At 40.6% G+C, this 12,324-nt stretch overlaps 2 protein-coding genes across 3 annotated transcripts in view; both read right to left on the bottom strand.

Annotated features, from left to right (window-relative positions):
• LOC134092031 (E3 ubiquitin-protein ligase RNF123) overlaps positions 1-4,913 on the bottom strand; it is a 96,389-nt gene extending 91,476 nt beyond the window's left edge. Inside the window, exons 1-3 of the mRNA XM_062544832.1 lie at positions 4,752-4,913; positions 3,780-3,882; positions 2,408-2,486 (exon numbers count right to left, since the gene is read on the bottom strand). Of these exons, the coding sequence (XP_062400816.1) occupies positions 2,408-2,486; positions 3,780-3,861 (161 nt within the window). The 5' untranslated portion in view covers positions 3,862-3,882; positions 4,752-4,913. The remainder of the gene's footprint in view (positions 1-2,407; positions 2,487-3,779; positions 3,883-4,751) is intronic.
• Positions 4,914-5,108: 195 nt separating this feature from the next.
• terf2ip (telomeric repeat binding factor 2, interacting protein) lies at positions 5,109-10,185 on the bottom strand. 2 transcript variants are annotated; one of them, XM_062544830.1, is made up of 4 exons: positions 9,990-10,185; positions 8,586-9,460; positions 8,269-8,390; positions 5,109-5,810 (listed from the first exon to the last, which is right to left on the bottom strand). In XM_062544830.1, the coding sequence occupies exons 2-4, from the start codon at positions 9,457-9,459 to the stop codon at positions 5,250-5,252; spliced, it is 1,557 nt and encodes a 518-aa protein (XP_062400814.1). In that variant the 5' UTR covers position 9,460; positions 9,990-10,185; the 3' UTR covers positions 5,109-5,249. The 2 variants fall into 2 exon arrangements, with proteins under 2 accessions (XP_062400814.1, XP_062400813.1); XM_062544829.1 differs by having other exon boundaries at positions 10,021-10,185.
• Between the last annotated feature and the right edge of the window lie 2,139 nt (positions 10,186-12,324).

Below are 12,324 nucleotides of genomic sequence, written 5' to 3'. Positions count from 1 at the left end.
TAAAGTCAGCTGTCGTTGAACCATTCCCTTACGTTGCTAAAGTGAACTAATGCTTCCTGTGAATTTAAGGAGAAATCCATTGAATTTGAACACAGAGCTCAGTTGATCATGTTTACAGAATACTGTCGGAAAAAAACTGAAAAAAAAATTGGTGTTGTCTGATGTGAGTTAGCTGGCTAAAGGCGAAAGTGCCTCCTAACAGACTCAAAATGTCATGACAATATTGCGTTCAACTCAATAATTGTGAAGGAACAGTATAAATCCTGTGTTTGTAGCCGAACTGTCAGCCTACCTGTTTCCTGTTTGAGAGCTGTTGCTGCCAGAGGTGGAAAAGTCAAGTCCTCCCACATATCTGTGCCAACCATAGACCTCTGAAGTTCGCCTACAAAAAGGATCCAAAGCTGCCATCTTTGCCCATATAAGGAGATCCGGGAGTTAATTGAAGCTAACTGCCTATGGCAAGTTGCATGGTAAGTTAGCTCTGGGGTAGCAAAGATCAAAGTGTGCCGTCTTCACCTACCGAAGATCACAGTATCCACTAGACGGCAGTGGACAAAACTGTGTAGTGAAAAACGTCTGCATTTCCAATGTCATCATCCCTGCGAGAGTTTAACAGGTGCGATAATTGAAAATCCCCATGTTATTTTCCCATAGAAAAAATCTCAAGATACCGGATCTCTTTATTTGGGCAAAGATGGTGGCTTTTTTGTAGGCGAACTTCAGAGGTCTATTCACTTAAACCAGCTGATTCTAATTAGCACAACTCTTCAGCCAGGTAGAGCAGCTAATTGATGAGATCACCTGTGTTACTTGCACCGGTAGAACCAATACATGATTTGACTTCTACTTTCTGAACCTGGAGTTTTCCACTTCTGGTTGCTGCACACTACTGAACTGAACCAAAGATGACTGGATAAATAAATAAATGCAGACACAAATGATGAGATGTTTTCCATGTCATGCATTCCGCGAACATTATCAACTGAACTCGATGTTAAAATTGGTCGGATTTTTCTTTTAATAACATGTGTTGACGTTAAAGTTACTTTATCCAACTAGAAAACCACTCCGAGATCGCAGACCTCCGCCAAGCGAAAACATTAACCGCTGCCTGGAACCAGACAGTAATACGGATCACTCCCAAAATGTAATTGGCCAGGATTATCACCTAGGCTTTTGCTGCTTCAATAGTCTATATCTAATCAAAGTCTTCGATAAAAATGCTGTTATCCACAGAAAACGTTTAAAAATCAGTTCAAACAAATGCCTTGCGGACATCTACGTATATGTAACTACTCATAATAATAAATGTGTCTTTATTTGAATGCAATAATTCCCAGCCTCACTTGAACATCACCATAAGGCACATTTGTAGCTGTACACTGCAACCATGCAACAGGTTCAAGCTTTCAAGCTTTTTAAAGAGATTCAAGTTGTGTTTGTATTTTTATATTTTAAGCTTTTCTTTGTAACGATGGCCTCTGAATCGCTTAAATAAATCATATAATGCTTCATCATATTTTTCTGATGTGCACAGAGGGAGGTATCTAGAACAGTTAAAAATACTTCAGTGGGAACTGTGCTGAGGGCCAGCACACACAGATTACGAAGTTAAGCGCAGCTGAAGTCTAAACCATGGCCAGGCCAGCTTCAACGGCTCATCTTACCTTTGGCTTGGTTCATACACTATGTATAGAGCAGTGGGAAACATGACTCTGCTCAAGGTTTGGAAATGGGCTATAAAGACGTAAGAATAAAGGAGGGGGAAGCAAACAACAAACTGATCCCATCCACCCACTACACCCATTTCTGCACACAGTGGCAGACACAGTAACCCATTTCTGAAGAATTTGAGCCTCTTTACATTTGTTATTCAAATGTGTCCTGGGTGATCTGTTCATGACTGGTCCATTCTAATTACAAGTGTAAACAATCACTAAGACGCACTATGATCTCAACCCTCACCACTTGCCAAGGTGGTCTGACATGCATTTGACCACATACCTTGTAGTGTAAATAATAATGTATTCTGATGCTTCCCGAACAATCAGATTTCATTAACTCATTAAATTCCTCTATTAACTCCATATAATGGCTTATTTTATGATATAGTTCAATGATGCATTCATCATAATATCCATTCTTATGACAGAAGGTCACCAGACATCACAGAATATTGTGCATGCTTCTGCACCCCATCTTTCTCTCCCACTTGCTTCCTGTCACTCTTCACTGCCCTGGATCAATAAAAGGCAAAAAGCCCAGAAATACTTTTAAAAAGGTTAATCTTGAAATAATATTGTGTTTTGTCGTATTGTGAGTCAGTTGTTGCTACATTGCTATTTTCTGTGAAATGTTGTGAATCTGTCTTTAAAGTGTTTTAAAACAGTTTGCAATCCAACTGAACCTGTAAGCAGCTGATGTGAGTCCATATCTGGGGAATACATGGTGCAGGTAGTCACTCAGCAGCTTCTCATTCACAATTCCTACAAGGAGCACAGGCATAGCTTATATCTCTGCAAAAACCAGGCCAGACACTTCTAAACATGAAATCCAGTTATGAGTTTTACCCAGTACAACACTTTACACAAGCCATTATTGTTCCAAGTTATATGTGAGTCCTTTGATAGTTATGGTTATGGTTATGGCTATTTGGCAGACACCTTTGTCCAAAACGACATCCAAATAAAAGCAATAAAATAACTAATTTAACAGTGAACAATTTTTTAAAAAGTTGATCAGACTACAATGGGGAGATAAACAATATAAATGCAAGCAATAAGCTAATGAAAATAAACAATGAATATAAAGGAGAACAGCAAATGAACAGTTAAGTCATTCAATCAATCATATAATAATCAACTATGGCATGGTAAGGCTACATTAAGGAGAATAGCAATAATAAATAACAATGCCAATTCAATCAATGGCCTAATGGGGGAAAAATAAACTATATTACACAAACCATAACCCATAAGAAGTTCTTAATAGAGTAAGTGCATGTTGAACAGATATGCCTTAAGACCCCTCTTGAAAGATCCAAAACTATTGCAGGAATGGAGAGCACTGGAACCACTGATGAAGAGTGTTGAATTTGACCTCAAGGTTCTAGCGTTTGAGGCTTCCCCTTTAGTGGGTTTAGTGTGCCACAGAATTGCCTGCCCCCTCCGCGGATTCAGGGTGCTTTGCAGCTGTTTACCTAGCCATCCTAGATTGGAAACATACTTCTTCTACTCATCATAATACTAAGTTTCAATAGATGAAAGTATTATTGGAATATCTTTGTCTCTTTAAACTCTGCCGGACACATAAAAAGGTATTCCCCATCACAGACAATGATCACTCATGTTAGGTGTAGCCTTCCGATTAAAGCACATATCTCAATACAATTAAATTCAAAACCTGAGAACACCAAAGTAGAGAAAAATGGCAAATAATCTAAGAGAGTATTTGCAATTTGCTAGTGTAGTTCCTGTAATCAACAGATTCCAATTCAAACCATACAGTTAAAGAGCTATTGTATTTGCTGTAAAGTACTATCACTGAAAGGGGCACATTTAAAGACAGCCTGATTATATTCATCAAATGGACTTGAAAGAAAAAAAGAAAGAAATAAACAAACAAACAAACAAACAAAACCGTCAGATTGTTTCATGGATAAGAGGAAACGTGGAAATAAGATTCTGCTTGCCATCCTCAGGAGAGGAGATACGTGTGCACAGGAGAAAGTATGTGACTTCCTGACATCACACAGATCATAGAGCATAGCAGGAGCTCACCTGTGGCTTTGGGTTTCTCAGTGTCGGAGGCTAGACGGTAGTTACGACGGCTCAAGGCTGTACCTCCTCCCTTTGAGCTCATGTTGCTCCTTTGTTATAGCTTCTGGGAGAAACACGCAGAAAACAGATGTTTTGAACTTCACAAAAGGTAAAAGATAAGTTCCACGATGATTTCAGTGAGAAAGGAAAATAGCCCTAAATGGGAAAAGTGACTGATAATAACACGAACTTTTAAGTAGCTCTTATATCGCAAATCACCTACCAAACGTTCATCTAGTTACACCAACATCATGTTGGTTCTCCAATCGTGTGGTTTAAGGCTGTAATATTACCTAGGACTGCCCCCATCCCATATGACATCGCAGTGTAAACCTACGAATAACTGACCAGTCGAAACGCTTGCATTGCAAAGAATGAATTGCGCGTTCATTTTGGAAAGATGACATTGTTAGGTTACCCTTCAAATTAGACACTAGACCAGACAATGATTATTTACGATATTGCTCTAACATTAATTCTATGACAGCTCGTATCTTGTAACATTATGGTAAATGTTGTCTTACAAATGGTCTGGCATTAAGGTCGCTAAAACCACTAGTTCTACACATTAAACTATTGTCAGCGTTTCGAATCTTGCTTGCTTTCCCTCCCTGGATCTTGTAATATTACATGATGTTGGGAGTGAGACTGATAACAGCAACATCAGTAGCTAGGCGGCAGCTAGCAAGCAGGCTAACTTGTAGCTTTCGGAATGCAGACCTATTTCAGACACAGCTCCTTGATTCAACTGAGGTCAAACAGTAACCGACACTAAGCGTACAACTCTAACAGGGTTTTCGCTGGCTGGCGAAGGATACTTTCCAGGGTGTCAATGATTTAACGTTAGTCACTCCATGACAGTGACAGCCATTGAAGCTCTGCTTAGCCTCATAGTAACAGCTACTTGCTTAGCTCCTAGCAAAGTATACTCACCAAGGGCCTTGGGAAAATGATGCAGGAATCTAAAACCGTGCACGTTTCATCAGTTGTTTATGTACAAAGTGAGGACGCAGCCTGCTCAGTGAACTGAGCCGGTTTCCTTTCAAGACAACTCTCCAAATTGTGTCAACACTACAAGTAACGTTACCTCTTCTTCACGCGATTCCAAGTCACGGAGCGTCGGTTGGACCAAAAATGCTTTGCCACAAAAAACGCGAATCTCATGCATATATCATCGCTCATAGACTGTCACTCTCGTTAACAATGTTCATGATCATGATCTCAGTGGCCAGTTCTATGAATGAAGTTCCTGAATAGGATGTTGTACAATAAAAATTGGAGAGCAATGCATTTTTTCCATCAAAAATATCAGATGTTTTTTATTTGTTTGAAACTCCACTGTACAATATACCATTTAAAGACAAAATAATACACAAACTTAGCAATAACTGAAAGTTGACTGATATTTGCCATGAATAAAACAGATTCAAGTCATTCTGCTTTTAGAAAAGAGACTCGGATAGATACACCATCCTTTCCGTACTTCTCCTCGAGTTGACACTTGGAGAGTGGATCTGCTGACAGCAGAAGTTGGTCCTCCCTCTGACTCCACATTGGCAGAGGAAATGTCCCCTGCAGAAGGTGGTGCTGAGCTAATGTAACGTCACCGCTAGTCTTTAGCAGTGCTTTAGCAACGTCAAGCAGGTTATTACTGGAATCCTTAATCAAGTCCAAGACTAACCTCTCTCCTTCCAAATTCACAGGGTGTGGAGCACAGCCCTCCTCTTGTGGGGTCTGGCTAAAGTCATCCTCTTGTGACTCACCCTCCAGCAGGAACAGGTGGCTCCTGCAGGAACTTTGCTTTACATTACAAGTCTTCGTGCTCTTCCCAGCCTCAGCAGTCATATGACTATCACATTCCGATTCCATACTTTTCTTCTGTTGTGGAGGTGAATCAGTCACTTGTTCCATAGCCTCATGAAATATCTCAGTTTCACTGTCTGACTGTGAAAGGTTAGAGGCAGTAATCTGAGGCTGACCGTTATCTTCATTCTAAAACAAAAAAGTTAAAGCCAATTAACAAAGTACAACATGTTGGCGAACAGTCACTCAATAGCAAGGATGTATGGAACATAAAGTAGCTCTTCTCTCCAGGTCATTCATCTCAATAGAATGTAGAACAATTATTCCAATTACAACCCTCCAAAGGATGTTTATTAATTCACAATTAAGAAAAAAAACATGCTGTAGCTGTATGTCTTAATGGTCTCAGATGAATCAGATTCATTTCCATTTCTTTTAAAAACATTTCTATTTTAGTCACTTCTCCTAAATTCACCAGTGTGAAGACCCGTACACACCAAGTTTGATTTTTCAAATAAAATATTTGCACGAAAATCCACACATTAAACACATGTATTATAATTAGTCTATACACAGAGAGGACAACATTTGTTGCGTTGAAAAACACTTTCGAATAGTCTCTTTTGATGCAAATTTTTGCATGCAAAGAACGCCTGACCAATCAAATACGGATTTTGCAGGGTTCCATTGTGGTCACAAGTAGAGCAATGAGCAGAAAAAGCTGACAGAATGGGTGATCTTACTGTTCATGATACTAGTCTCATCAATAGGCCTATATTAGCCTGGCTCCGCCTTCCTACATACTGTAGTTTCGCTTAGTTTTCATTTCACTTCACTACGTCATCTGGGTCTGCGGTATATTTACGGGTTTTCTCAACACAAAAATGTGCAGGTCCAATCAGCGAACAGAGGGAGTGGCTGAGAACAATGACATTCAGGTCATGCGCTAGTTTGAGCATGTCACGTCACGATCAAACGTTAGCAATTTGTTATGACAGATCTAATAGTTTTAAACATCAACAGAGTGTCCGCATTCGAGGAAGTTCACGCTTGGCAATGGAAAGTGGTCAGACTCTTTGTACATTATGAATGTACGAGAGTATGGTAGGACCAGGCTAGGCCTGTATGCCAAAGTTACAAAGACTTTACATGACAGCAGACTCTCCAAGGTCTTTAAGAGTGCCAACACCACAGACAGCTTTCCCCGCTTCTTACCACTATCCCATCATTTCGCACTCAACAAAAAATTAACTTTCACTACAGCAGTGAACGGAGAGCTTCTCACTGCAAAGATGTGCATGAAATATGACATTCTATCAGGGAAATGGAAGTTTTAGAATAGGCCATTGCTTAGGCATTTGAACCCATAGTTGAATGTAGCACATGATAACATAGCCCATCATACTTTTATAGTTGTTTCATGCTGCTGACAACATCTTTATATCCACGGTTCCCACCATCGTAATTTTGTCTAACTCAGGGAATGGATATAAACTAGTTACTTACTTGAAAATGGCCATATTTACAGTTAAAACAATCTATCAACAAACAATTCTAATCAACTGGAAATGTGACAAACAAGCTTGGACAAAGACCCATGGTTATCTTGCCCCCACGCACAGTATGAAGGATGGTAAGAGATTACAACCACTGTTGGAGAGTTAAAGAAAAGGGTATCAAAGGTACACCCAAAAATCTTCAAAAGTGACCTCACTGCTAATAGATTAATTAGGCTAGAGGGCATTCCAGGTAAAAGCCTTTCCACTCATTTAATTACACCTGTAAATGGCAGGAGTTACTGAATGGCACAGTGACTTTTTCTGGAATTGTGGTCTCTTAAAAAAAAAAAGTGCGCTCTTTGGTTAGAAACACTTTAGGTGTGTTTGGTGTACATAGAGGAATAACTATACTGAAAAGAATGCCATGCCTATTGCCTAATGAGAATTATGGTGGAGAGGCTGTGATATTGTGGGGCTGTTTTTAATCCACAAGGCCTTGGAACCGTACTAAAGTGCATGGTATCATGAACTGCCAAGACAGTAAACGTCGGTCAATATTGAATGGCTGATGTCAATTCTCATGCACGAGCTTGTCTGCAATGATTGAGTGAGTGCACCTCAGTGATTGGTTGATGGGTGAGAGGTCTGTCCTGGTGAGTAGGCATCAAATGGCTACCGCGAAGGTCAAGAGATAAAAAAAAAATAAAGAGGACAGGTACGTTTGAATGGTAACGTCAACGGAATTTAAATAATGTTATACGGTAATGTTCATTGCTTTAAAGAGAAAACTTTTAATTAGATACGTTTAACGCAATTTAGAGTAAATGTCTTAACAGTAACAGAAATTGCTTTCTGAACACAGGCCCTGAAGAATATGAGTGGGGTTGTGGCGTGGTCATACACACATGGAGTGTAGCGCTTACACATACATAGAGTTTATACACCCAGAAGCAAACAAGCAGTCTAACTGAATAAATATAAAGTGAATGAAAGACAACATCAAGCATTTTTTTTTATCTGGTGCCTCAGCAAAATATGAGAATACAGAGGTACGTTCAAATTTGGCAAGCAGTGGCGAATGTTCTTGGCGAATGTTTTCTCTGAACAGTTAAACAAAACATCAAACAGAAAACAGGTGAGCCTCTTACCCAAAGTGAATTACGAAATTCCCTCACTGCCCTGTCAAGAATACCCAGTCCTCTTTTGGTTGGTGTCGATGTTTTTGATGATTGCAAACCTCCTTTGTTAGGGGTCAACTCATTCCCAGGACCTGTATTTCACAAGACGTTATTATAAAAGATTCAAACAGTCAAGAGGGCACACAGATGGACAAACCCCATTACAATGGGTATAGATAAAATAAAAAATATCAACACATCCAACAAAACAATAAAACATCCAACACATACCAAAAAATGCAACTGCAACTAATTTTACATTTAAGCTTACATAGTGCAGAACTCACCACTCATCCCTTGATTTCCACCCCTTTCATCTGCATCAGGTCTGGACCTCTTAGTAGAGGGTTCTCTGTGTTCATCATCAAGCACTGCTTCCATGTCTCCCTCACGGCATTCTCCCGATGTCTGTTGTCCAGTAGTAAGAGTTGCTATTCCATCTCCATCTAGAGCCTCTTCTGCGGGACATTCAGGCCTTTCTTCTGGAGGATCATCTACGGCTACCTCTTGAACTACAGCCGAATCAGCTCCAGACAAGGTGGCAGGCTCATTAACAGGGATGTCATTATCCAATAGCACTTGCTGTGTAGTATCTTTGTAAGGCTCAGGCGTGGACACAAACTTCAGTTGCCCTATCTTGGCCTTTGGTGGCCTATTCATCAAGTGTTTGAGATAACGGTCTTTCATAGACTGCCAGCTGTGGGATGTAATCTTCTGCTTTTCCATAAGCTGCCATACACTGTTGCCTCGTGCCTCTTTCAGACGCTTTGATATGTAGTTCAAAATTGCCTCGTCCTCATCTGTTGTGTAACCCATTCGCCCAACCGCTCCTTCTTTAGATCGCAATGATCTCGTCTGCATGTTTTGTGTGGTGCTCAGCCTGTAATTCATTTCATCCAATTGCTGGTTCTTCTTCACACAGTCCCAAATGTACTGGGTAGAGATATAAAGTTCTCCACTGTTGCTGGTGATGCCCTTCATCTCCTTCGGATCTGCAAGCAGAATGGCACCAGGTTCTCGCAGACGGGTTAGACACCCACCCCCAGCAGTAATCATGTCATGAAGTTGGGCTTTTGCTGGACCCGGCCGAATGTAGAATCGCATCTGCTCTCCTTTACAGTCCAGAAACAGGACAGGAGAAATGGTGGGAGTTGAAGACATCCTAAAACGTGATAGACAAGTTATATGTAACTGATGTTTTTTATCAATCATGTTTATTTATCTAGCAGGTTACCATAATACACACACCATCATTGACAAGAGTTGCATAGTTGTAACAATCTTAAAGAGGTTATTTGAGTATCGCAATGTGTACAATTTATATAATGCACATTTAATCTCTGTTTTTAAGATTAAAGTAACCCAGCTAACTTTCTTTGCCCTTGCAATAGCATACCATGCCCAACTATGTTGTATAAAGTTAGAGTGTAACATTAGCGCTTGTTGTTCCTCATGATCTTGGAGCAAGCGAATAACGTCACTTTCTGTAGAGGAACGACACACACTGCTTCTATCCAAACTAACTAGCATGCGAGTTGTTGACCGTCACACATCAATTCCCTGTGAACCAAACTTGTAGGTTTGACTTTAGGCTATCTATTATATTTTAGCTCAGTGGAACAAGCTAATGTAATGTTGGTAACGTAAACGCTAAGACAGACGTTTACATGCACAGACTCTTGCTAGCCTACCTTATAAAATATCCTCACCCTGGATATTTACCTTCTGGAATTCAATCACCTCGTAGCCGACAGATATAGGCTTTATTATCGCTATGAGTAGACCATTATCCGACAATTTCTCGATGTTTTACATCTCCAAAAAAATGTCAGACAGTAAGTAACTGAGCGTTCGTTAACTTACAGCCGAGCGCTTACTAGTACGAACTTCACGCGGGAAAAAGAGAAGGTAAGTGACACTTCAGCAGAGTGGAACCATTCTCCTATCCTTCAAAATAAGAGTCGGAACTTATTGTAGTGAAAAACGGCGCCCCAAGCGGTTGCGAAGAGCAGCTCCAAAGTTAAGTCCCATAGACCTAAAAATATGATGAAGTTCTCCACCACAATATATTTCACTGTGTATAGCCTACTGTAATAATCTACCACCTGTGAAATTTCTGATAACATTTGAAGTCACCTTCAGCAGAAAGGTGAGCTTGGAGTAGATAGTGTAATGTAGCCTACCAGGTCTTCTTTCCATTGGACACATCCACCAATAATCATCTGACTCAAGCACCATCACCAAAATGTTCCATGATTGTTTTTATTAACACTGTCACAATACAGTGCACAATACCAACTCACCTTTAAGCGGGAGCCCTCAGCATGTGTGTCTTTCTGTCTCTTTGACCTGACCAGGTCCACCAGGTTGATCTGCGATGACCAGATGTTGACCACCTCCCTGTCTGTCTCATTGGATTTGTTACATGGGACTCTTCTCATCTGTCTTTTTATCTATCCTCCCTTCCTTCCTTCCTCGGTCCTCCAGCTAGTTCCCACTGATCAATAGAAAACACTGGACAGCCTATCCCATTGTTGCCGCTCCATCATTCTTCATCTAGACCGAGGAAGGAAGGGAGGATAGATAAAAAGACGAATGAGAGGGGATCATGTCCCCAACCCTGGGGGCCACCCAGATAATAACCCTGTCTAAACTTTGGCTACCTCTGGTGGCCTTCCTATCTCCTTTGTTTATTTCTGTTCATCTCATCTGTTTATTACACATGAGGTCTGGCAGGAGGGGCCTATAATCTACCTGGTGCCAAAGAGAGATCCGAGACACATGCTTGGTTTCCTGCTACCGACGCCGTTCGCCATTTATTTATATAGACATTCCTTGTTAGAAGTTTATTCTCAATGAATAAATAGCCTACCTAGACAAACATAACCTGGTGTGCGTCTCCCTTTATGCTTTGGCATGTGACGGGCCGTACAGAATTCCAGTCATGGTGAAAACAGTATGAGAATGAGACGATTCATGGTAGAGGCCAGTCAGCGGTCACCCCAGAATGGGCAGCAACTGGGGGGGAATGAGAAGGATTGACCCTCTCTCAGGGTCAAAAATGACTGCTTTCTTCAAAGTAAGTGAAAAGGATGACTGTTTACTGCATGTGATGGAAATGTTCAAATAAAACATGAAATCACATCAAAGAAATTGTGGCTTTTCTGATGCAAGCATCCACTAGGTGGCAGTGTCCACACGTCATGACTAGTGCCCACATATAGGGCGCTAGTCATGACGGGAAAGAGACATGCAGGAGTACATACTGTAAAGTTGTGCCTCTAATGAATCATGAGAGGAGGCCGTGGAGGAGCACATTGTAGGCTACCATACCTTGCTCATGGCCAGGTAGACTATGGAGCACACACCGTAATCATTATCCTGCATTCAACAATTTCATAGTCTCCATGACGGATAACATTTCACAAGTTCCTGACAAGCCACAATCCACAATTCTGGTGGAAGGTTGTTGATATTTGAGTGGGACAGACAGTCCAGTTACTTCCTTCCCTTCGTGTCTCCTAAGTGAGATATGAGTTGGCTGAAACAGAGCATAGCCTCTGAAACAATATGAGACACACTATTTCCCATTCACAGATTAAGACTGCAGTAATTTGCTGGAAGTCACTAAATTCAGTCAAGTGCCAGTCTAATCTTATAGGTCCTTATTTGACCTAAGCCTTTAGAAATCAAAGTTTGTAAATAACAACCATTCTATTTACCCCATCAGACCAAAAGCTTTCAGTAACTATGGATGACATAATTGGTATGAAATGTAATATGAGAAATAGTTTAAATATTTTCAGAGGCAAAGTAAGCAGTCTGGTTATTTTTAGTTTTATGTTTTACCCAAATAGAAGAAAGTGGCCAGGGAAACAGGTCTGGAGCCTAACCTCACAGTGAATGCCAGTGTTTCTCGCCAAGTGCAGTGAAATCAGTTGAAGTTCCTGCATCCCTCTCTGGATTTTTTACAATAGGCTACCTTTCGGCCTTTCCTGTTTATTGCAGACTAAATATAGCCGCAAG

This window comes from Sardina pilchardus, chromosome 9 (genome assembly GCF_963854185.1).
Source record: "Sardina pilchardus chromosome 9, fSarPil1.1, whole genome shotgun sequence".
Taxonomy (NCBI): domain Eukaryota; kingdom Metazoa; phylum Chordata; class Actinopteri; order Clupeiformes; family Clupeidae; genus Sardina; species Sardina pilchardus.
Note: the sequence above shows the minus strand (reverse complement) of the source record. Positions and strands in the feature narration are given on the sequence as shown.

Excerpts from the sequence above, each read along its gene's own strand:
- terf2ip (XM_062544830.1), bottom strand. The coding sequence starts at position 9,459 with ATGTCTTCAACTCCCACCATTTCTCCTGTCCTGTTTCTGGACTGTAAA. Across the intron at positions 8,391-8,585 it reads TGGAAATCAAGGGATGAGTG|GTCCTGGGAATGAGTTGACC; the intron begins GTGAGTTCTGCA and ends TGTGAAATACAG. Across the intron at positions 5,811-8,268 it reads AATTTCGTAATTCACTTTGG|AATGAAGATAACGGTCAGCC; the intron begins GTAAGAGGCTCA and ends TTTTTGTTTTAG.